The sequence below is a fragment of the Trachymyrmex septentrionalis genome, unplaced genomic scaffold (genome assembly GCF_001594115.1).
Source record: "Trachymyrmex septentrionalis isolate Tsep2-gDNA-1 unplaced genomic scaffold, Tsep1.0 scaffold50, whole genome shotgun sequence".
Lineage (NCBI taxonomy): Eukaryota > Metazoa > Arthropoda > Insecta > Hymenoptera > Formicidae > Trachymyrmex > Trachymyrmex septentrionalis.
Genome location: NW_017305673.1, coordinates 512,895 through 538,014, shown reverse-complemented (window position 1 = coordinate 538,014; position 25,120 = coordinate 512,895). Strand labels below are relative to the sequence as shown.

The following is a 25,120-nucleotide window of genomic DNA, read 5'->3' as shown; positions in this document are numbered from 1 at the left end:
AAACACGCCTTTCCTGTATTAAGCTACTGCAGAAAACTGCAGACCGAGGAAAGGAAAACAAGGAAATACTTTTCTAATCCTTTCCTACTTACAGTAGTAAAACCACATTAGCCAATCAGCGAATCGCTGACGAAGAAAACAGTACAATTTTTGCATCAGAGTATCATTATTTAAACATTGGGAATTAAACTGTAGAAAACTGCGGCCCGACGGAGAAAAAGAAGGCAAACGAAGATTCATCTGATTCTTTTCCGCTTATGGTAGAGTAAAACTACGTTAGCCAATCAACGAATCGCTGACAAAGAAAAGCAGTACAATTTTTATATTAGAGTGTCATTATTTAGAAATTGAGGAGTAAACTATAGAAAACTGCGACTCGAACGGGAAAAAGGACGGCAGACAAAAACTTATCTTTCTGACTGCTTCCTACTTGTGATGGTAAAACCACATTAGCCAATCAGCGAATCGCTGACAAAGAAAACAGTACAACTTTTTTGCATTAGCATGTCATTATCCCGAAATTGGAACACCCCCACTCCTCAACGGCTCGTTCCAGTGTATTACAGAGCTCACTGACCTATCACGTCTATGGAGGTACTCGCTTAAACGTACTCCCTTTAAAAGAGATACGCGGGTCTTCGGGAAAAAAAATGCTGCGGGCGTGTCTGAAAAACCGTGAAACGGCAAGAATAAATTTTTAATGAAAGTAACGATGTTGAAAAAAATGTTCCGTCGAAAATAATTACACGGCCATGTAAGCGTACAGCGGCTCGTACTACGCGTAAAGCGACGCTCGATGCAACAGTCAACTCGTTAAAAATTTTATCGGATAAACATCTTGATTAATTTCCCGGTGAAGTTACGGTACGTGGAGGACATGATGCCTGCAGCGTTTTTCTTGGCAACCGTGGGACTGTGGAATCAAGTTATACTTGGATTGTGAAAAAGGTCTGTTGCGACTTCGGGCAGACACATAGGTTCTCTCCCGTTCCAGTGGCCGTCGCTGACGCAGTGTCTCGTATGCGCCCCTTCTAGCCGGAAGCCTCTGCGACATCGGACGTGACACTTGGCGCCCTGAGGATAGGCGGACGCGCCGGAAGAATGTCCTGGACATCTGATCTGCTCGATTCAACCCAGGAAAACAGAATAAATGACATAGTCGGGAGAATAAAGTTTACGTGTTCCTGTCATATTTGTGTGTATAATGATTAAAAATGCATATATAAATTTAAGGCCCTAACGAAATTAAATTAAAAATTTAAGCACATTTAGCTCCGCCAGTTGTGATTTTTGATATAATAAATCTTTATAAATAAATTCAAACGTTCCGACTTTTAATACAGTCTTCCTCGTGAGTACAAATTAATTGTACGTATCATTTATATTCAATGAAGAAATGTGTTGAATTTATTTATTGATTTTACTTATAAAAATTTATTGTATTACAAATGACAATTGGCAGACTCTCGAATAATTCGTGTACTTCAATTTGTGTGTGTGTGTGTGTGTGTGTGTGTGTCGCTAATTATAATTACATTATTATAAACACATTATTTTTCAACTTTCGGCTATCTCGTTTTCGTTCTCATCTTGATCTCATGTAAAAAAACTCAGTAATTTTATTAATTTGCCATTTTTAATTTCTGCCGGTTGTTTCAAACATGTTTAAATTCTCCATTTTTCCCAGCTATTCTTGCAGCTCCGGATTTTCCCGAATTTTTTTTTAACATTTTAACACGGCATATAAAATGCAAAGTGGTATATGTTGGAAATGTCGGTGGTGTGTGTGTGTGTGTGTGTGTGTGTGTGTGTGTGTGTAGTACATCATCTCTTTGAAAGATACTTTAGAATATATATTTCGGTAGTATATATTGACTCGATCTATCTAATATGACTTGCGATATCCGTGCGACAGTTACCTCTCCGTGTATAGGTGGCTCCATGGCACGGCATTCCGACGTTGGCGAGACACAAGTTCTCTCGTCGGGCGCCAACACCAAATCCTCACTGCAGACGCAATAGTAACTTCCGGCGGTGTTGATGCACTCGCCAGTGCAACCGCCGTTCCGGTTTAGACATTCGTTCACGTCTTGACATTGACTCCTGCTCGTGCAATCCCATGCATAAAGAGTGGGAATCGTGTGATATCTGATTTTTTTTTTACTCTACCAGCTGCTGTATATATCCCTTAGATCTTACCTCAAAATTAACGTATATCCGGCGCGACAGGCGCAAACAAATGATCCTACGGTATTGACGCATTCTTGATCGCATCTGTCGCGACGCCATTCGCATTCATCAATATCTGCGGCCGTGGAATGAATTTTTCAGATTAATATTACAAAAGCGTGTACAAATATATTCACGTAATCAAGTAAATATATAATATGACATGATTAATGCGCAATAATAATAAATTTGCATGATAAAATATATGAAAGCACATATAGCGCTTTAATTTGATTTTTATCAATATGTATATGTAGTGTCTCGAAATTGGCGAATTAAAATGTATGGCACGAAATTTTTTTTAAAAAAGTTATATGTTAATTTGTATTTTAGAAAGTAATTTTTTAGATATGAGGGTTTAAATGTAGTTCAATTATAGATTATGTTTAGACCTGTCCATGAGTCACGTGCAGCATGTGTTAGTGAGAAAAAAATTGAAATAGTTCTGTGTTATTTTACTGTAACTGTTTCTGAGATAATGGTGTTTCTGTCTAGACTTGTGCGCAGCTTTTTGTTAGAAAGTATACATGTATATAACAATAAAAGTATATATAAAACACATTCTTTGACAAAAAGTTACGCACAAGTCTAGATAGAAAGACCATTATCTCAGAAACGATGACAGATACGGTAAAATGTCATAAAACTATTTCGGTTTCTTTCAACAAAATCTATAAGAAAGACTTTTACCCGTCAAAGTCATATCCATCACCATTATCGAGTAAACGACGTCTAGATTTGTGCGTAACTTTTTTTGTTTTTAAAAGAATATAGAGAGTAGAGAAGGGCTTTTCGTCCCTTTTTCATCGATAATGTTTGTTTCTGTACAAAACATATATGTTGATTATTTAAGGGTTGTGCTTGTGCCTTCAAAAGCAATCGTGATTGTACGATGTAATTATGAACATGTCACTGCAAAGCGATATTGTTTGCTATTTGGAACTTTCGTTCCCAGCAAACACAGACTATAACTGCAATATTGCAGCAGCATTGTAACATTTCTGCAATATAGCAGGAATGTTACAATGTTGCTGCATTATTGCAATTCAATATTCAGTATTTGCTGAGTTGAAATTGACGGAATATCTTCGCCCTATCCTATATAAAATATATATATGTATTGCACAACACGTTGTATTTTACAATGCAGTGCGTACGATTGGATGGATTGTAAAAAATAGAATGTTAATTTGAACTTACAGTGGATTTTCTAAGTATACAAAAAATGTTAAAATTAACACAAAAATGTTAATTTTGCCATTTTTTTGCACGCTTAGAAAGTCCACTATACATCTTCAAGTTAAAATTAACCTTTTATTTTTTTTTATTTTTTACAGTGTGCTTTAACTTGCCTACACATTTGTTCCCTTCCAGTTGAAATCCGACGGAGCACGTACAGTAGTACGATCCAGGTGTATTGACACATCTATCGCTGCAGGGTGTCTCTTCCAGGCATTCGTCGACGTCTAGGAAAAAGCAAACTCAGTTTAGTTACGATTAAGCGACATCGGTTTTTTTCTTAAGTAAGCACACGCTTTCCGCCTACACACGAACCTACACAGGTATCACCGTGGAATCGATATCCTGCCTCACACTCGCAACGATAACTGCCCGGCATGTTGGTGCATTTGTTGCCCTTGCAAATACCGGCTGCGCATTCGTTGACGTCTAAAAAAAAAATAGAGAAGGAAAGAAAAAAAGAAATCGCATACGCACAAACACAACGGTGGTTACTCGAGAAACTTCCGCCCGAGCTAAGCGAGTCTAACTTTACAGCAAGCTTCGAAACTGGAACACAAGTAAGGGAGAGGGAGAAAAGGGCGAAACTGTGTAACTAGGAACCGCGCGTTATCTCTCGGATTTTCCAGAGAGATGACGATACTATTTTCAGAAAATTAACCGTGATAGCAAAATAAATTGAAACAACGATTTGTAAAACGCGAATTTATAAAAGTGGATCGTGATAGTTTCTTTCTTCATTGCATTTATTACTGCTTTTATGCGCAATCCGCTTCGTGAATATAATTTTCTTTTTTTAAGAATACCTCATCGCGCACACACATACACACACACACAACGTGAAATAGAGAGATTCCTTTGTAACTTACTTTAATATTCAGTAACGACGATTAATCCTTAAATGACATACATGATTCATTTCTGTACATACCATTATTTCAAACCTTTCGCATCTCTAAAAGGTTCTTTTAGTGATGCGAGTGGCTTTCTTTTTTAAAAGAAACTTTAAGATAATGAGAATATAAGTGAGGAATGGCAACGTAAAATTTAAGTTTCAAGCAGTGAAGAAGCAAAGTTGTGAGCTGCCGACATATGCCATGCTGTTAGAAGCTTTTTTTTTGTAAATAATCACATTTAGTTTTTCACATTTTTTTCAATAAATTTTTGTTTAAAAAATTACGCATATTTGTATACATATATATATTAATAAAAATGTTAAAAGATTTATTCTCTCTTGTAAAAAAGCTATAAGATTATTATGACGATAGATAATGAGAAAAGCATTAAGATGCAAAAAATATTTTCTCATTATATTATATACAATACATATTTTATATTTTTATAATAAAAACTAAAAATCCCATTAAACTTTATTTTGTAAAATCACAATTTTTTAAAAAATTTTTTAATTTCACGTTTTTTTAAATATAATAGCTAAAATGTTTTACTTCCTTTTCAATAATTTTCCAGAAGCCCCGTCGCCTTCAACTTGGGATGCTTTAGAATTCCCTTTTACAATATTAGTCTATGAATAAATCATCAATGACTTATACTTAAAGATGTCAAGATTTATATCATGAGAATAAAATCGAAATTTATTATTATTCACTTACCTTCACAAGTAGAATTCACCATTTGGAATCCTTCCTTACATCTGCACTCGTACGAGCCGGGATTGTTGACGCAAATATGATCGCAGCCGTGCTGTTCCTCGCACTCGTCAATATCACGACATTTGAAACCGTCGATCTCGTCCCTTTGGAAGCCTTTCTCGCACGAACATATTACGGTACCGTTCACTGCTGCGCAAATGTGCTCGCAGCCACCATTATGGTCTCGGCAAGGATTGAACGGTCGGCAGGATCCATTCCACGATTCATGATTCGGTGGACATTCACAGCTGAAGGAGCCCACGGTGTTAACGCACTTGTGATCACATCCGCCGTTGTCACTCAAGCACTCGTCGATATCGATGCAAGTCTTCTCGTCGTCCTGTGACAGCTCGTAGCCCGTCGGACAGAAGCACAAGTGGCCACCGATGGTGTTGGTACAATTATGCGAGCACCCGCCATTCAGCTTGGAACACTCGTCGATATCCAGGCAGGTTAAATTGTCAGCGTGCAAATAATGTCCTTTGTAGCAAGTGCACGTGTAACCGCCTAGCAAGTTCACACAGTCGTGTGTGCAATTGTGACGATTGGTCAGACATTCGTCCACATCCACGCAGTTCTTCCGATCGTCCGGCATCAGAATGTAACCGACTGGACACTCGCAGTCGTAACCGCCTTCGGTGTTCACGCAGGTGTGAGAGCAGCCCGATTCCACGTCGTTCTCAAATTCCTCGCACTCGTTAACGTCCTCGCAGGTCTTAAGATCGCGCTTCAGGCGGAAGCCGGGCGGACAGGAGCAACGAGTGACCGGAATTCCATCGGCAGCATCCACTCGATGACAGTGATGGGAGCAGTTGCCGTTGTCGTTCTTGCAGCCATCCACCAAAACGCAAGTCTTGTTGTTTCGCTCCAAGACGTGTCCGATTGGACACTGACATCTGAAGGTGCCCACCAGGTTTACGCAGGAATGCGAGCATCCTGCGTTCTCGATTTCGCACTCGTCGACGTCGTCGCATAGGGTCGGATCTTGAGAATTCTGCGAGAAGCCAGCGTTGCAGCTGCAGTTGAAACCGCCTGGAATGTTGAAACATTGATGAGTGCAGTTGTCTAGCAGCTCCAAGCACTCGTCGACGTCCACGCAGGTAGCGTTGTCTCGCGATGACAGACGGTAGCCTTCGGGACATTCGCAGACGGCCGAACCGTTAACGAAAGTACAGGTATCCGAGCATTTGCCGTTGTTAAGAACGCACCCGTTCTCGTGAATGCAAAGAGTGCCGTCGTCCTGAGACAGGGACATCCCTACGGGACACGAACACGTCACGTTACCATCGTGATCGTGGCAGAAATGGGAACAGCCGCCATTCTCGATCGCGCACCCGTCTTCCTGCACGCAGAGCCGTTGATCCTCCGCTAGAATCATACCGGATGGACAGGCGCAGGTGACGTTTCCGGCTTCGTGGTAACACAAATGGGAACAGCCACCGTTGTCCTGCAGACAATCGTTTTCGTACGTACACACCGTTTCCTCGGACAGGACCATTCCAGGCGGGCAGGAGCAGAATAACCGGTTGTCCTCGTGGCGACAGAAATGCGAGCATCCCCCGTTATCGATGGAACACGCGTTTATCTCTACGCACGTCTTGCCATCGTCCTCTAACAGCTCATAATTTTCGGGACACGCGCACTCGACGCCACCCTCCGTGTTCGCACAAAGATGGGAACATCCTCCGTTGTCCTGGACGCACTCGTTGATGTCCTCGCAGGTCCTGCCATCCTCGCCAATGTGGTATCCCGCAGGGCACGAGCATTCGTGAGTGCCGTTATGGGTTATACAGCTGTGCGAACAAGAATTGTTCAAGGCGACGCATTTATTCGCAACCTCGCACGTTCTATCATCATCCTGTAGCTCGTATCCTTCAGGACAGGTGCAGTTATAAGTACCGTTTACGTTCAAGCAGCCATGAGAGCAATCGGCCTCTTCGGACGAACATTCGTCGATGTCCTGACAGGTTCTGTGATCGTCTCCCAACCGAAATCCCGAAGGACACTGACAATGATAAGCGCCTTCGACGTTTAAGCAAATGTCACTGCACGCATGGGAACCTTCGGAGCATTCGTCCACGTCCCGACAAGTCTTCCCGTCATCCTGTAGCTCGTATCCTTCCGGACAACCGCAACGAACGCGGTCGTCATCCCGTTCGCACGTGTGTGAGCAACCCGCGTGATCCTTGGAGCAAGGATCATCTGGCGGCTCCTGGCAGGTCCTAGAATCCTCCCGCAGCCGCCAACCGAGAGGACACTCGCAGTAATAAGAGCCGTCGGTATTAATACAGTCGTGGGAACAATCGTGTCCCTGTTTGTCCTGGCACTCGTCAACGTCCTCGCAGATACGCTCTCTTCGCGAGTAAGTATATCCCGCGGGACAAGTACAGTTATTATTTCCTCGAGATTTCGCGCATTCGTCCGGGATGACTGCGCACGTACGATTATCCTCTCGAAGCTCCATTCCCGCCGGACAAGAGCATGAATAGGAACCCTCTTGATTTCTGCAATCGTGACTGCAGCCGTTCGTCACCTCGTCCTCGCATTCGTTCTTATCCTTGCACGCGTCCCCGTCGAGAAGATAACCCGAAGGACACTCACATTTATAGCCCGAGTCCGATGGAACGCACGAGTGCGAGCACGAGGAATTGGAGCAAGGATCACTCCTCGCGCAAGTGAGACTGTCGTCCTCCAGGACCCAGCCGGAAGGACACGAGCATCGATAAGACCCATACACGTTGTAACAGAAATGCGAACACTCGTATTCACCTTCGAGACACTCGTCGATATCCCGGCACTCGCCATGCTCGTCCTGTCGAAGCCCCTGAGGGCATGCCGGATCCCCGCAGGTGAGACCATCCTCGAGAAGTTTCATATCCTGCGGACAGGCGCATCTGTAACTTCCGAGAACGTTGATGCATTCATGCGAACAATCGTGCTCATTCTCGAAACACTCGTCCATATCCAGGCAGGTTTTCTCGTCCTTCTGCAAGATATATCCCTCTTGGCAGACGCACCTGTAGGTGCCCCGATCCTTCTCGCAGGCGTGACTGCAATTCGCGATTTCGCACGCGTCGAACAAAACGCAGCTCCTGCCGGTTTCATCCAAGGACATATCGCCAGGACACCCGCACTTGTAAGCGCCCTCCTCGTTCTCGCATTCATGCGAGCACCCGTGCGATCCTTCCGCGCACTCGTCCACGTCGATGCAGGATCTGCCATCGGTATCCAGGACGAATCCCGAATGACAGGCGCATTCGTGTCCGCCGTGCAGATTCACGCATCGGTGCTGGCAACCGTGATCATCCCCGCCGCACTCGTCCACGTCGGTACAGTTATATTTACTCGCGTGCTCGAGGATCTCCAGACCGTTCGGGCACGTGCAAGTAAAACCGCCTTCGAGATTAACGCACGAATGCGAACACGGAGCGTCCCGGGCGCACTCGTCGACATCCGCGCAGGTCGCACGGTCGTCCGACAGCTCGTATCCAGTCGGGCAAACGCATCGCGGTCCCTCCGTGGTGTCCTCGCAGATGTGGGAACACGGTTTCGCCAGGCTGAAGCAGTTCTTGAACTGCGCGCTCTCCTCGACGCAAGTCGCGTTGTCGTCCGTCAGCGTGAACCCTGAAAAACACTGGCACACGTACGCGCCATCGGTGTTGCGGCAGATGTGCGAACACGGTCGGGATGGTACATCGCACTCGTCCACGTCCTCACACGTCGCACCGTCTTCCGCGAGCTCGTAACCAGGTCGACAGGCACAATGATAACCACCCGGCTCGTTGACGCACTCGTGCTGGCAGCGGTGCGATTCGATCTCGGCGCACTCGTTCACATCTGGAAGAGAATGTCAGTGATCTCGTCTCAAGGCAATCTCTCTTCTTTCCGAATACGATAGAATTCCCTCTCCCAATTATAACGTCAGCCAGATTTCGTTTGAGCAACGCAGATTTCATTTGAGTGTTACTTTTTTGCTGGAAAAGTGCCTTTTAAAGAAAAATCTTCGAAATAAATAAATAAATGTCGAAAGTTGAATCCAAAAGTGAAGAATCCAACTTTTCACTTGAAAATATCCAAGTTTCGAAAATAGAGACATAAAAAAGTAGAAAGTTACTGCAAAGAAGTATATCAATATTTTTCATTTAAAAATCTATCTATATTTGAATATTTCAATTGACAATCGGATTTTATATAAAATGATAATTATTATTAATAACTTTATCTTCTGTGAAGTACACTTACCAACGCACTCTAAATTTTCATTTTTCTTAAAACCATTTTCGCACCTCGAGCTCTGCGGAATTTCGGTAATCTCTTCCCCGTAATCATCGTCATTGTTCTCGTCTTCATCATCGTTGTCTTCATTGTCATCGTCGTAGTCCTCTTCTCGAAGGATCTTCGTTACCACGTGAGGATGTATTGTACTTGTACACTTGTATGATCCCACTGTATTCTCGCATTCAGTGTTCTCCGCACATATCTTTGGAGTTACCTCGCATTCATTAATATCTAAAGATAAAAGATATAACTCAGATTTTATAATGTCTATTTTCTTTCTTTTTTCTTTTTGCGTCAGACTTCGTAATGTTATTTTTGCAATGTAAAATTCCAATAGAATGAAAGAAGCTGGATAATCGTAAGTAAATATCATAAATAATGTAAATATTGGAAAATCGATCGGTCTAAATCATCATGAGAAGGAAAATTACAATTTGTAAAAGATGATCGACACAATTAAATCTTGACGACGCAATTAATACAATAAACAGTGAAATCACCAGATAAACATTTTAATAATTTATTTACAAGATTGAAAATAGGGGTTACAGTCGATCGAAAGCGAACATGAAATATATTTACCCTGACAGGTTTTCCAATCATTCGTCAGATAAAAACCATCCGGGCAGAGGCAGAAGACGCTCCCGGGCGTGTTTAAACACAGATGAGAACAATTCGCGTTGTTCAGCGCGCACTCGTCGATGTCTTCGCAAGTGTGATTGTCGGCAGCTAATTTGTACCCGGGAATATCCGTGCAACTGCACTCGTAGCTTCCCTGGAGATTGCGACAAGTACCTTGGCAAGGTCCGTGCCCATTGTTCGAGAGGCATTCATTGATGTCTGTGTAATAGTTACGTATCTTACAGAGAGTTTTTCTCTCGACACAAGTTCATTTATTAAATAACAAAATTGAATCAAAGAACGCTAAAATAAATTGCTTTTTGAAGCTAGTACATAAATACACTCTAAATTTTTTGCAGTGAAAAATCTCACTTCAAGAGAGTGAAAATACAACCACCCTTAGAAAGAAAAGTGAAAATATTTTACCTCTTTGAAAAAGAGTGACGATTCAAGAAGTGAAATATTTTCAAGAATTGGGTTGTGTTTTCACTATCTTGGAGTGAGAGATTTCACTGCAAGAAATTTAGTTTGTGTAGATGACACACAAACGTGTAAATATAAATACACCGACACAAAGAGGAACCGACGAGTATTAGTAAATATTTGTCAGAGATTTCTTTCTTTCTGTATGACTAACCTTGGCAAGAACGACCATCGGTCCCCAGCTGAAAACCACCATGACACTCACAAGAGTACGAACCGGGTTCGTTGCGACAAATATCGGTACATTTTGCTATGCCTTCTGCACACTCGTCGATGTCTGAGAGAATATCAAAGAGAAAAGGAAAATCGATAATCGAATTTTAAGAACTTCGCAGTTTTTACAACTATATGCGCAGCAACATTGTAATTAAATTGTGAAATATTCTTATAACTGTATTTCTTTTTTTTTTTTATCCGCAAAGAGTGAAGATTGATGAAATTTTTAACGCAAACGACAGAGCTAATCAAACGACGGAGCTACGCCAAATTGGATAATTAATTTACGCGTTCTGCTAAAGGAAGGAATCTGGTATTTTTTCATCAGAATTAATCCTAGCCTATTATTTATTAGCATTTTATCGTGAGAATGAGAGATTCAATGGCTACAATCGCGTATTATCGACACGCTAAAATATCACGTATTGTAACACTTGGGCTATGTTACACATTGTCGCTGATCGAGCAATCATCGGGCTACAAACATGCGATGCATTACAGGACGTAGAAAGGGGAGTGAGAATAGAAAACTGGTAAACGCCGAGAAACGTCCGAATCGATAACAGCTTTTAAACTGGATACCGCGCCGATATCGTACAACAATATGCGCAATCCGACTCTTAAATAATCCGATACGCTCGAAAACCGATAATCCCATTATTAAGACGGCGGTGGTTTACAACGGGGTATGTTTTCGAGAGCGCTAAAATTACTGCTCGTACGTTATACATACGTATATCCGCAGTTGAAATTATTTTCACCTCGCGAGCATTCCGACGACATGGATTATTCGCGTGCGTTCGTGGTTTCCATAAATTTACGAATATCAAGTGCAACAGATGAAAAACTGGCATGTCGAAAACAGGTAATATAACGAATCGATACGGCCGGATAGTCAATACGGAGATGGTACGAATTTCGGTGTGGAAATATCGACGAAAATATCGCATGTCGAGAGCAAAGGAGAGAGGAAGAAAGAGAGAGAGAGAGAGAGAGAGAGAGAAAGTTGTGCGGGTGAGTTTGACTTTCCTCAAAAGATATAAAAATGTGAAATATGCAGTGGTGAATTTATATGTGGCTGTGGGCGTATGGATTACCGATACAGGACGGTCCTTTAGCTCGAAAGCCGTCGAAGCAGGAACACTTTATGCCGCTTGGCGTATCCTCACATACGTGTTCGCATTCGCCTGTTCCCTGATCGCAACGTTTCACCTTATCCGCTGGGACTTCTACTACGGCAAACATACATTTATTTCATAACAAAGCGCGCATACGGATGCGTGCAGGCAGATTGTTTAACACAATAGATTTAATTAGACGAGAAAAAGAATCACGTTTACGGAATCTTGGTGCTTGATATTTATATGAGAGAAATTTGCAGATATTAGATTGGTAAGAGAACGTGATTAACACATACATCAAGCGTAGACCGCTTGCTGTTTTATATACGTGATTATTAAAGTGAGCGGGGATAATAAATTTTTTATTCGTGGCTTACGATTGTCTCTCACGCATCTCGGACGACGTCCCAGCCAGGTGCCGTTACTGCAAAAAAGCCTGTCCGTCGTCGAATCCACGAAGATGTAACCATCCGCGCACTCGTAAACCGCAACCAGGTATCGATTATACGGCGGCAGTACGTTCTTTCTCCTATAGGACAATACACATCCTATTATAGGTATGTACATGTATTAACCTTTCGCGGTCCTATACCGAGCTGAACTCGATATACCGCGTCGCGGTAATCTATGACTCTTCGAGCATTCGGATCGCATGCAATTGTAATCGGTAAAAAGCATATTTTTAAGGTCTCTGTAAATTTCTCCGAGTGATAAAAATTCTTTGATTCGTATTAGACCCAGCCAATGAAATTGGGAATAAAATACTTCGCGCTCATTCGTGAAAACAGTTCGGACGGCGGATGGTTAGGACAGTCGGAATTTGAAGGAATTCTAAATGGATTTTAGAATGCTAAAAAAAAAAAAATAATAATAATAATCTTGTTAGAGTTTGTGAAAAAAACCAACGGGAAGTTAAAACCAATTTTGTTATTATATTTTTTTAACCATTAGCGTTTCTTCTCGCAATCACATTAATTACTTTTCAAATTAGTATAATATTATATGTATATATGATATAAAAAAGAAATTGACGTTAATTTCCTGTTACATTTTAAGCGAGCTCAAGATAAAGCTTTTTCATTATTTCAGAGTCGTTTTGCAGTTTGTTTGTGCAACAACAAACCTGGCGTATTTGGCGGGGCGAGCATTCTCGATCGAAGGAGCCTTGATGAGTCCCTTTCTAAGGCTTTTTCTCGCAGCACAGCTGATATCCAATTGGGACACTACGGTTTCGTTTAATCTTGTTGCCGTAGGTAGCCTCGACGAGGATTTCACCGGCCTCTTCCATTTCTTTTTCCTCTTGTTGCCCTCCTTTGTTTTTCTGCGCTTTTTTAAATCGTCTATCCTCTCTAACGCCTTAAGACGATCCTTCGCGATTTGTACCTTGTCCCAGTCCGGAACGATTGGTTGATCGCCGACATAAAGGTCGTTACGGAAACGTCGTATTATATCTATACAGTGGGCACAGAACGTAACGTATGACGCCGGAGAGCTAAGCACCTTCTATTTCGCGAAGAATAGAATAATGTAATTGCCGCAAATTGTTAATGAATAATAAAACGTAAATATTCGCTCATCGCAGCGAAATCATTAGCGCCTTGTACATTTATTGTACTAGCGCAAATAAAATATCCATTTTGCAATTATAATTAAAGGAATTTTAATTAAATTCTCGTCACTCATACACGTCCGGCGAATGGACTTTAAATAGAATATTCGTTTTACTGAGTAAAAATGTTTCTAGAGGTATTCCCGGCGTTAGCTTTACATCACAGAGGATTAATCTCATTGGATATGTACAGTGATCCAACACGGGGACAGATACTTTTACCGCCTTTTATCGCATACGAGAATGCTATCAAATAATGTATTTTTTACATGCATAATTCCCGTATCAGCTAAGTAACGCGTAAAGCACGTACCGAGTATACGCGCTATTCACACACATTTGTAAAATCCGCCAAGATTATCTTCCGTAAAAATCTGCACTTTTATACAACTCAGAAGCGAGAGAAGACATTACTCCTAGAAATACCTCTTAAAAAAAAATACGTCAAGCAACATAAAAAGGTATATGTCAAATGTTATATATCCTTCCGTAAAATGTAATTTACCTCCTAACACGGTAATTAATTTTACCCTATTCACAAATTGGAGCTTTTTTTTTTTAATCGGGACACGCGCCAGCTTTTTGCTATTATCTGAACCTTCAGGCACGCAGACGTTTTTCGTTCTGTCTATCATTTCTCGCGTTGCACTATACACTTTCGAATAATTTACAGATATATAGGCGCGCCTAATCATTGATGAACGCAAGCTAGTGGCTAAGCTCCTCTGGCTCTGGACAAGCACACGAGCGGCGCATCCCGATCAAAGCCTCAAACCGAAGGGAGACAGGAAGTGTACGGGGGATACGCGTACGTATGCTTGTAACGTCCGGACGGGGGTGTATGACTTGGCGGCTTATCTCCATCGAGGCGAATGCGAGCTATGTTATGTCGGCGAATCTCGTCTGCACACCATCGATAGCGCACATGCGATGGAACGTGGCGCGTTCCTGAAGCACCGAAACGCAACTCCGCGAATTTTCCCCATCCAGGAATTCCGTCCTCGCCGTTTCTGGTCGTCGCTAAAGGGATCGTCATCGAAGGGGTAGCGGCCCAGATATTGGTTTCATCATCGATATCATCGATAAACCTCATCGGTTTAACGGCAGCGAGGTATACGTATAAACTGCGAAATCAATTATTTAATATAAGAATAATACGACGACGGTAATTACAAGCTGAAATAAATAATCCGGTCGTTGCCTGACTGCCACCTTTTCCGTTCACTCCTCTTTTTTTTTTTTTTTTAATTAAAAAAGTTCTCCACCGACTCTGAAAGTCAGCAAAGAACGGAAGACACCCTATATATTTGCAGCCTTGGGAGCAATGCCAACCCCCCCCGGCTTAAGATATGCCGATAACTTGAGCATCGGTGAAAATTGAATCCCACGGTAAAGTCGTGTTTCCACAAATCATAGGAATGGGCGTCTTGGGTAAATTGTTCTTCGAAACTTTCGGGACCTTCTGACACATCCCTCTCCTTCTTCCGTCGCGCCCGTCTTTTTCATAAAAATGTAATTTTAAATATAGTTCCAACTGCTCGCTTCCACTGGCATGGATTAACGCGACGGAACGACATATGGACAGCATTTAATTCCACAGAACGTAACTCTTTTTTATATATTCATAACTTTGAATGATTATCTGACGGGTAGGAGCTACATAATTATGTCAAGAAATGGAAAATAATGCTGCCTTCCAGTATAGATATAAGTTGAGATGAGATTTATCTCTGAAAACGTAGGTTACGATCAAAATGAACAATGAAAGGAAGCGAGTTCAATCATCGTATCCGCAGCAATCTTCGTCTGTCGATCATGAGCTCGGTGTCCGATTGACTAAGCGAAATCTTGATTCGCTTTGCGATATCAAGAGCGAGTTTGATGCTGCGAGTCCCTTTATTTCGACAGCGCGGTGTCTCGCAGTAAACGGATTTGTCCGTCAGTTCTATTGAACACGCGCGTCGAGGCTTCAACCGAGCCAGGCACGAGGAGTTAAGCTCCCTTTCATGTGGATAATTGACTTACGTCGATCAAATTAGTATAATGCCGCATAGCTATGGACATAGCGGGGACATCATGCGATACTTGGTACGCACAAATCGTTAATTTACTCTGATTCCAATCCGAGAATATAATTCCGAATATTCCTTAAATGTATAATAAATGTATATCCAGAATAGACGCGCGATTTGCGAACGGCGTTAATTACGTATCAGCTGTATCAATATAAATCAATTGACTATTTCAAACAATATAAATTGACGTGCGGAATTATTAATTTTAAAATGGAGTCCCACTTCTCGGTAATGCTATTTATATACCGTTATTATCGGGGACAGGCGACGTGCAAATATTCGGCACGACCAATAAATAAATCATCGAGGCGAACGATTAATAAAATCGCAATGTTAAACTGAAGAAGAAACAAACACGTTCTGCGAACGGATGAATGTCAATTGAGTAAAAGTGAGTCGGCGACGTGGGAGACGCGAGATGGAGATTGATCGTATCGTAGATTCCACGGCCAATTAATCTCCCGACGAAAGATTGCTTGAACTTTCAGATTTGGACACGCGTCCTCCCACGCAACGAGGCGCTTGACGAGAGCGGTTTGTTTAAAGTCGGAGGCGATATCTTACGAGGCACGCATTTCGGGACGGGCTCGTCCCAGCCGTCAGCGGTGCAAGTCGCTATCTTGTGACCCTTCAGTTTACGGCCCGGCTCGCACGAGTACACAATCTGCAGAGTACCGTCCTGAAGAACTCTCTCCCTCACGGTTCCCCATTGCGGCGGCCGCACCGGACAATCGCCGAGGATCCCTGAAAGCGAGGAGAAACAGGCACTTTTACGATCGTATATAGCGAATGCGTAAGCTATAAACACTAGAAGCTACGAATTGGCACGTCGAATTGGCGCTTGGATGAAAATTTTGACGTGCCATTAAACCTCCCACGTGTCCGAAAGTCCAGCCCAGCGATATTTAGTCGGATTCAACATGTATTAAATTTTACGCTAACTATATATATTGCATATACATAATAATATTTAGGGGGGAAATGGGAGAATTGCGAATACCGGGTAAACAACATTATTGCGGTATATATACTAGAGAAGTGATAATCTCTCATTCCTCACATCCAATTCCAATAATAGTCTGATACACGCTTACAATTAATGTTGTACTATAACAAGACCGTAGAGCGCTGTTTAAGGTAAATACCTATTATACGTTTTCGATGGTTTTAATGTAGGAGAGAATGGGGAATTGCGAATACCCCTACGGGAAAAATTAAAGCCGATCGTATTTATTAATTATAGGAGCCTTTATTCAAAGGATATTAGCTGTAAATTACACTAATTAACATTCACATATTACTGATGTTAAACTATAATTTAAAAAACCGATTCGGCATTGCTCTCCCGCGTGGCGGCTGATACCTAATTCCAAACGGCAAGGCTTTTGCTTTTTATTTAAAATTATAATTATTCGTACATTGATAATATATAAATGTCAATTATCGTAGTTTAAAGCCAAATCATTGGAGAATCTTTTGAAGGGATCTTTTATTGATCGATAAATAATCATCAACTTCACTCGACTTGTTCCTTCAGTGTTTATAGTCCCTTCACTCTACTCTACATTAATATTTCTATATAATTGCACATAGAAATATTTTATAAATGTTTCTCCTGTATACTTTCTCTACTAAATCCTACTCTCTCTCTCTCTCTCTCTTTTATGCACTTTGTATATCGGTAAAACTTTTATTGTAAAACTATATCAATTGTATTATTTGTGTTAGACTGCTTGTATTTCGTGTATTCGCGATACTAATTGTTTTGAATTTGCTTATTAAGAATTGACAAAATCGAAAATTTACTCTGATATTCAGATACGGTTTAAAATCAGCTGCTTAGCTGCCGCCTCGCCTATCGGTATGCGTAGCTGATACTCAGTATCAAACTTACTGTATTTCTGTCTGTTTAGTTGTATTTGACAGTTGCACTACGACAAAGTTGTTATTATTATTATTATACATGTTCGGTATTATAAATCACGGTGTGCGATTACAAAATTAAAATCCTCTACTTGTGCCTTCGCGTGCACGTGCATTCCATCAGTATCGCGCGAGCGTGGCACACAATAAGTACCGTACACCCTGACAATGCACGTACTCTCGCAGTAAGTCCTGGCGACGAGAAAGAGGGAAAGACGTGTGTCAGGCACGTGGGAGGATCTCGCGGTCGCGCAGTCACACAGCGTGACGCGGGATTAAAATTGAATAATTCCGCGGCAATATAATATACGGTCACGTCGTGATGTCACGGCGTGGTGCGGCGCGGCTACCGGCCGCAAAAATTTCACCGTATGCGATAGGGCCATCGGCCGCACGGCCGATGCGACGGGATGTCAACGGGACGAGAAAACGTGGCCGGGGTAAAAATAAATCGTCCCGGCGAACGTGAGTCGCGCGGGAACGAATGACTTTCGTTTTATTCGCGCGAGGAAACATTTCGCATTTCGAACCTATTGAGGTACCACCACCCCCTCCCCCCTGGGTATCTGTGACGATTTCCCCCAAAGCCGATTCCTTCTTTTTTCTTCTCCTTATACAAATTTTTAATTTTCGCGCATACAATTGTGGAAAAGCGCATTTCAGCTTACGATCTTACGCACACACGGAGTTTTATGCGATTCCGTTTTTCCAGATGTAAACGGTAAAAAGCGTTCGTTTTATTGCGCTTTAACAGAATTTTCACATTTATTCCCGGCAACAAATCTCTGGTACAGATTAAAAATTCTCGGTAAAAGGAACATAAATTTTCAAACGGCCAGTCTCTCTCTTTAAAGTATCTCTTCTGGCTCCCCTTCTGTTGTCGGGCCTTTCATACAGTCTATCAACCAGTGATAAAACGACCAGTAGTAAAACTTGAGATAACTTGCGGTTTACTTCTCTCTCTCTCTCTCTCTCTCTCTCTCTCGCTATTACAAAATGCATCGTAAATTGTCGTGAACATACTGCCAACGTACCGGCGTCAAGATTCTAATTTTCTCTCGTATATATTTAAGTTTCTTTATTAATTTGTCCCTTCCAGGAGCATTCGCTTTTGATGAACGCGGCAATAAGCAAATTCTTAAACGAGTGACCTAAATCTCGATTCAAGCTGAAATTTGAATCAATTGAATTAAATTGTACGGTTTTCATCTTCTCTTAAGAAGCTTAGATGCGACTGTGCGATGTAAATCGGACACTTCATTAAATAAAGAGCGCACAAATTCCGTTTCCGAGGTACGTTGAAGTATTCAACGTGTAATATTCTCCACTTCGGACTCTTCATTGAAGAGTCTCTCTCTCTCTCTCTCTCTCTCTCTCTCTCTCTCTCTCTTCTCTTCTCTTCTCTTCTCTTTTCTCCAAACGCTTTTATCGCGCGGAGGATCCAGCGCCGTGTCGAAACGTTAACTTTCGCAAGGGTTACAAGACGTGACGCGGCTTTCCGCGAGATTAAACGAAAAATTAAACGCTTAATTAAAGTAACTCGCGGGCCCCAATTAATGTAATTGACTGCACGGCGAGTGAGTCAGTTTGCGCTTATACGGAGAAACGGGTGAATATAATTCTAGTCACTCGAGATTATTGGCTTACCTTCTCCGATCGATAAATCAAAGACTACATAAAGCCGACAGTCAGGCTGGATCAGCGAATATGTCTTCGTTCCTCGCACCAACTTGGAGATCAATGGAATTTTACATTTGGTAATCTTTCGCACCTCTCGAAACGTTTTGACGTTACAAGCGAAGAAATAAAAAAAAAAAAATAAATGCCGAGAACGGACGGATGATATATAAGAGCGCTGCGGCAAAATGATTCATTGTTCCTATTCGTGCCCAAATTAACGCGCTCCCTTCGACATGGACGTATCGTTAGTCGTAACACACGGTCAGGGAACTATGAATCGCAATTTACGTATATCGATTCTTCCTTTCGCTTACTTGGTACGTTTTTCATTCCTTTCACCTTTTTTCCCTTTCTTTTTTTCTTCTTTTTTTCTTCACGTCTATACCCATTGGTCCGCCACGCCAAGTATTGATCTTTCCTCCCGAAACATCCTTCAGTATAGAGCTTCAGCTTCCTTCGAGTAGCTCTCGGTGCGCGTATGTGTTATGTGCAAACGACGAGCGATCAATGATCTCGACTTCTCCGGTGTCAATGACTTTGACAGCGCAACCACGTGAGGTAAAGGACGGTCAGTCACGCGCGTCCATTAGGACCCCCCCCCCCCCACCCCGATCGAAATCGCAGATTCGACGTGTCTACCTCTTAACGATTAACCCATCTCTCGGTGGCGATCTCGCCTACCATCCGGCTCGTCATGCTTCCCGAACACAATCGTTGCGGATGTCGGGAGAAAAAGAAAGCCCATCGAGACGTTCCGGCATAGAAACGCTCGCCGGATATGCTTAAATAAAAAATCGTCGCCTCGACGTGCCTTGGGAAAATTTTATCAAATGTACTCTCTATATTCTGAATATTCGACCGCTGAATTATTACGAGAGCGACCGGAAGGAAGTGCTCTTTATTCGTAGGTACGTATATAGAAACGTCTGTTCGGAGATGTAAAGTGCGGAAAATGCTACGATTCGCATTAACAATCTCGTTTTTTTTTTCTTTTTTTTTCTTTTCATTTCAACGGTGTAAAAAATATGGGAATGGATTTGACACTATGTGGTATTTATATACATAAATTCTCGTCGTGTCGATGTCTGTACAAACACCAATACGATGTTTAAATCCAGCATGGATTTTAAACGTATACCAGCATGGATTTTAAATGTATATTGGTGTTGATGTAAACACCATGGATTTTAAATTCACGCTGTTAGAGCATTTTGGTGTTGTATTAATATCCAACGTGATAAAAATTATATATTTAAAACACTGCATGGTGTTAAATCCACATCCACATATTTTTTAGAATGGAAGTATTTGCCTTGTATTCTGAAATTGATCTTGTCACAAATTGATATCAATGATCAGACGTGCACTTGTAGAATTATAATTACTTTATTCAACCATATCTTTTATGATTTTTAGTTCTTGCGTTGCCTATTACATTCAGAATCTTCACTTTCTCTCAATGTCCAAATATATATTTATCTCGTTTTAAATGCAAACATTTTTGCATTTGAAGCAACACGAATAAATCTTTTGTATAAAATGTTATGGAGATAAATAAGAGAGGCTGCGTTGCCCAGGGACATGTGTACCTTGGGATTAATATGTAATTATTATTTTTGTTAACAATAACGAGCTTTTTAATGTTGGCAACTCAGTCGCTAATTTAGTTGAAAAGTAATATAACTGAGCAGTCAACATTAAAAATCTCATTATTGTTAAAAAAATAACAAACGTGTCCCACGGTGCACCACCGTGTTTGGTAGTTTCCCCTAGGGGACGTACACACGTGTACTCGTACTTTTTATATTCAACGAGGTATTTGCTTCGATGAATAAAAACAAAAACATTTACCGCATATTTTATTTACATAACCCGTACGCTTAAGAGCCTCGATGCGGAGGTTCACGGAGGAGAAGTAGTTAATTTTCGTAGCCTGCTCGCATAAAAATCGATCCCCGTCTAACTTTGAGGCAGTGGCCTCCTCTGAATCGCCGTTCTCACGATCGTTCGCGAGAGTATCGCGAGGGAAAGAGGAGGAGAAAAATTTAAAAAGTAGAAAAAGAGAACCTTCCCGTCTCGGCGTCTAAATTATTCGCGGCTTCCGTAAACAGCGGTCTTTTTTCTTTTCTTTTTTTCTCTCTCTCTCTCTCTCTCTCTCTCTCTCTCTCTCTTTCGAGGGAGATGGGCTTCCGACGACGATATCGGTCACGTCGATTTATTTGCGGCGCGCACCTTCTCGCGCCTCGGACCGGACTGACGTCCTCGGTCGGGCAATCTCGCCGCAACAGGAACAACGTTTTCCCATTTGGCAGTCCGAAACCGAAGACACCGCGTGACGACGTCTTGTTCCTTTCCACCCCTCCCGCCCCCGTGAATTTTTCACCCGATAAATCTGTCGTCACCAGGTTCCGCACTACGCGGGAATAAGTAATGACGCTCGCGCCGAAGAGAAGCGCCGGAGAGACTTACGCTCCTTCCGCTTTTCCCGTCTCCACGGGCTGTCCCGCTTATACGCCCCGAGAACTGCGAGCCTAAGTTTCGCGCTTTAATGCCATTGGATTTTCTATAGCATTTTCCAGCGGACCTCCCGATATCTCTTAAACTTCGGCAATTATGCAGGAGACGGCTCTATAAAGAAATGTACCCGCGCTACACCGCGATAAATAGTTTCGCGTCTCTCTTCTTTCCTTTTTGTTCACATATTTAACGCGACGTGAAATTTTGAAAGTTACTTTACAGAATTTCTGAGGTCTTCTCTCGGCGATCTATTATTCGCGTTCAGACTTCAAGAGAACAGAACTCCATTTATGTCGTTTTATTATGCATTTTGCCATTTTCTCTTAATTACTCGGCGCACAAAGTTATAAACAGAATCGTCTATTCTGAATTAATTAATAATAATACGAATACAAATTATGTATTGTCCAAAATGGAGCTTTAGGCTCGTGCGATTATTAATGTCGCGACACACGCGTGTCGCCATCTCATTACATACATAATTTCGCTTCTGCTAATATACGCTCTCTATTAACCCCCGCGTCCGTAATCTTTTTTGGCAAAAGCGAAATTTCACTCTCAGATTTTAACTTTTATTAAATACAGATTTTAATATTTCAGTTAAAAAAGAATATTCGGTAACGTAACAGAGTTAAAAAGTATATAACTGAGTTTTTTTTTAAACCTAAAATAGTAAAAAGACCCAATTTGCGAGAGGGATAAAAATATGATTACACTATGTACATACAGAAAAATTTCATTTTAGCTAAGAAAAGATGATTACTCAATTTACCTTTTAAATGACGAATTTTTTTTTTTAACAAAGAATATTTTCCTGATAATAATCTTAAAATATATTTATATTATAAATTTAAAAAAAAACTCATTAATATATAGTATGTATTCAAAATTCACTTTCTATTTATTTTCTATGTAGAATATTATAAAATAAATTGATCGATAAGGCGCAACTTTATACAATAATCAAATCGAATTTGTTTTAATGTAATAATCTTGGTTGAAGTATTAAACACACACACACTTACTAAGATTCAGAATATTTTTTGAATAAATACGATGCTTATGATAAACTTTATGATAAATGTGCGGACTTTTTAAATACTCGTAAGAAGTAATTATTATTATTATTATTTGCGTACATTATGTATTTGTGTGTGTGTGTATGTGTGTGTGTGTGTGTGTGTGTGTGTGTGTGTGTGTGTGTGTGCGCGCGCGCGCGCGCGCGCGCGCGTGCGTGTGTGTGTGTGTGTGATTGACAATTTCTTAAATGCGTATTAAAATTCAAATTTTATCCTTTTATGTTTAAAAAAAGAAGAGCGGATGGAAAGAAACTGTGTAATTTTTCTCCAGCACGGAGAAGTTCCTATCAGTACGTCCGATCTTCACGACGACCGTCAGTCGCGAGATGGATCTCGCTCGGGATGGGGGAGGGAGATGAGGAAGAGAACGATACAGTTTCGCGTATATCATACGAAAAGAGACTTTTTCCTGAAACGACGACGACGTCTACTCTTCCGCGCCAGAAACTGCTTTTAAGACGGCACGAAGTTTTCCCCGCTGCGAGGCGGGCACTGACACAGTTCTATCGAATTACTTATCGAAGCCGCATAAGGCTGCTCGACTTGCGTCGTTCATCACGACGAATGCGAAGTGCAGGATACACGACGATCGGTTCAATAGGCAACCAACTTGCATATCAAGTTCGCGTACCGTTCGCTGCTTATTATAACGGATATTAGCAACCGCAAAAGCAACGCGACGTCTCGTTCGCCTCGTGTCGCGAAGTCACGTCGTGACTTCGTATGAGCAATTTAAACATTCCCGACAGACCGTTCCCGGATCCTGTAATCTGAACACCTCGATAATCGTCCGATCAATTTATATTTCATCCAGTTCGCAGTATATTATAATAACCGCCTTCCGACACGCGCTGCGTGAAGACGTCGATTATTCCTGAAATTACCCACCGCTGCGAAAAGCAATAAACAACGCTCCCATCATCTGGGATCATTCAGATTACGATGGAGGAAATATGAAAGAGAAACAAACTGCGCGTCGCGGTGATTACAGAGTACAAACGATCGAAGAGATCTGCCCTAGCGATCTGGCCGTTCGAATCCTACTCCTCAAGTTTTCAAACAATTTGATCGTATAAAGACTCGGATTGCTTGGAATATTATCGAGAAGCTGGGAAGTTCTGAAATTCTTGAGAGTCTCAAGTACCAAGAAAATCTTTTCTTGGAGAAGTGTTTGCATATCTAAAACATATGAAATACTTGCAAATAAAATTCGGTCGTATTGAATAAAAAATTATGATAGTAACGTAAAATTATGAAAGAACAGATATATTTTCAAAAAAATCTTAAAGATTTTCGAGACTCAATAATGAAATTATCATTCGTATCGATCGAATAAAAAAAAATTAATGTAACGTAAAGTTATAAAAAAGAAGAGATTATATTTTAGAAATTTTCAACACTTTCGAGACTTTGAAAGTTTCGATTATCATATCAGTTCGAGATTTGATTTATCTCTCGAAGAGATTTCTTTATTAAACTGTCTCCTGCATAATCATGGAAATTTAAGACATCTAAAACGTTTAATGTACTTGAAAATAAAATTGTTATTCGTGTCGATTAAATATAAAAGCTAATACAATAATGTGTAGAGTTATAAAAGATGAAACATATTTTCAAAATATTAAAGACTTTCAAGAGTTTAAAAGTTTCGATTACTATCAGTTCGAGATTTTCACGTATTCGAAGAGATCCGTTACTTACATCCTGCCACATCAGATAATTCTGTACTAAACTAAGTCACTATTAAGTTATAGGGCTCTGAGGAAACACGCGAGACGATGGTCGGTTACGGTAAGAGGAAGCTGGCTCGGGTTTCTCGTTACACATAGTGTTCACGGAACACCACCGGATAAGAGATGCTAAATGAAAATAAGCGCTAAAGAAAGTCCACGATGTGGAAACCGGATCTGGACTGGAGTTCTGATTAATAATCGCCCGGAGTAATCGGTAATTTAAAAAAAATATGTCTGTGATTGTAAGATCGAGAGAGTCGACGTAATTCCACGGTTAATTTCAATCTTCGACACGCTACGATGCATACGAATTGAGAAATATAATTTCTATTATCGACGTTACTCTATAATGATGTTATGACATTTTTTTTTTTTTATTCATTTGTAACCATGACAACGCCTTTTTTATACGTGTTGAAATTTTAAAGAGGAACTTTAACGGGAAGGAGGAAATGAAGGATTGAAATACATTGCCATGATTTAATTATCGAAATTCACGTAAATACGGAAAATGTCAAAAAATAAATAACAAATGAAATATTGTTATTTCGCGCGCGAAAAAATCGCTAGATGCGCGTAAAACTTTATCGAACAACAAACTATTGTTGACAGCAATAAATATACTCTGTCAGTATTGTTAAAAACGTTTTATTGCGCTTTATTGC

At 41.1% G+C, this 25,120-nt stretch overlaps 1 protein-coding gene across 1 annotated transcript in view; it reads right to left on the bottom strand.

Moving 5' to 3' along the window:
- Window positions 1–25,120, bottom strand: part of LOC108751615 (fibrillin-3-like) — a 47,406-nt gene that overhangs the window by 16,381 nt on the left and 5,905 nt on the right. Inside the window, exons 2-14 of the mRNA XM_018491887.1 lie at window positions 16,088–16,267; window positions 12,963–13,290; window positions 12,217–12,368; window positions 11,816–11,947; window positions 10,657–10,779; window positions 9,981–10,238; window positions 9,363–9,629; window positions 5,082–8,957; window positions 3,784–3,897; window positions 3,582–3,695; window positions 2,200–2,305; window positions 1,920–2,103; window positions 933–1,119 (exon numbers count right to left, since the gene is read on the bottom strand). Coding sequence (XP_018347389.1) covers window positions 933–1,119; window positions 1,920–2,103; window positions 2,200–2,305; window positions 3,582–3,695; window positions 3,784–3,897; window positions 5,082–8,957; window positions 9,363–9,629; window positions 9,981–10,238; window positions 10,657–10,779; window positions 11,816–11,947; window positions 12,217–12,368; window positions 12,963–13,290; window positions 16,088–16,267 — 6,021 coding nt within the window. The remainder of the gene's footprint in view (window positions 1–932; window positions 1,120–1,919; window positions 2,104–2,199; window positions 2,306–3,581; window positions 3,696–3,783; window positions 3,898–5,081; window positions 8,958–9,362; window positions 9,630–9,980; window positions 10,239–10,656; window positions 10,780–11,815; window positions 11,948–12,216; window positions 12,369–12,962; window positions 13,291–16,087; window positions 16,268–25,120) is intronic.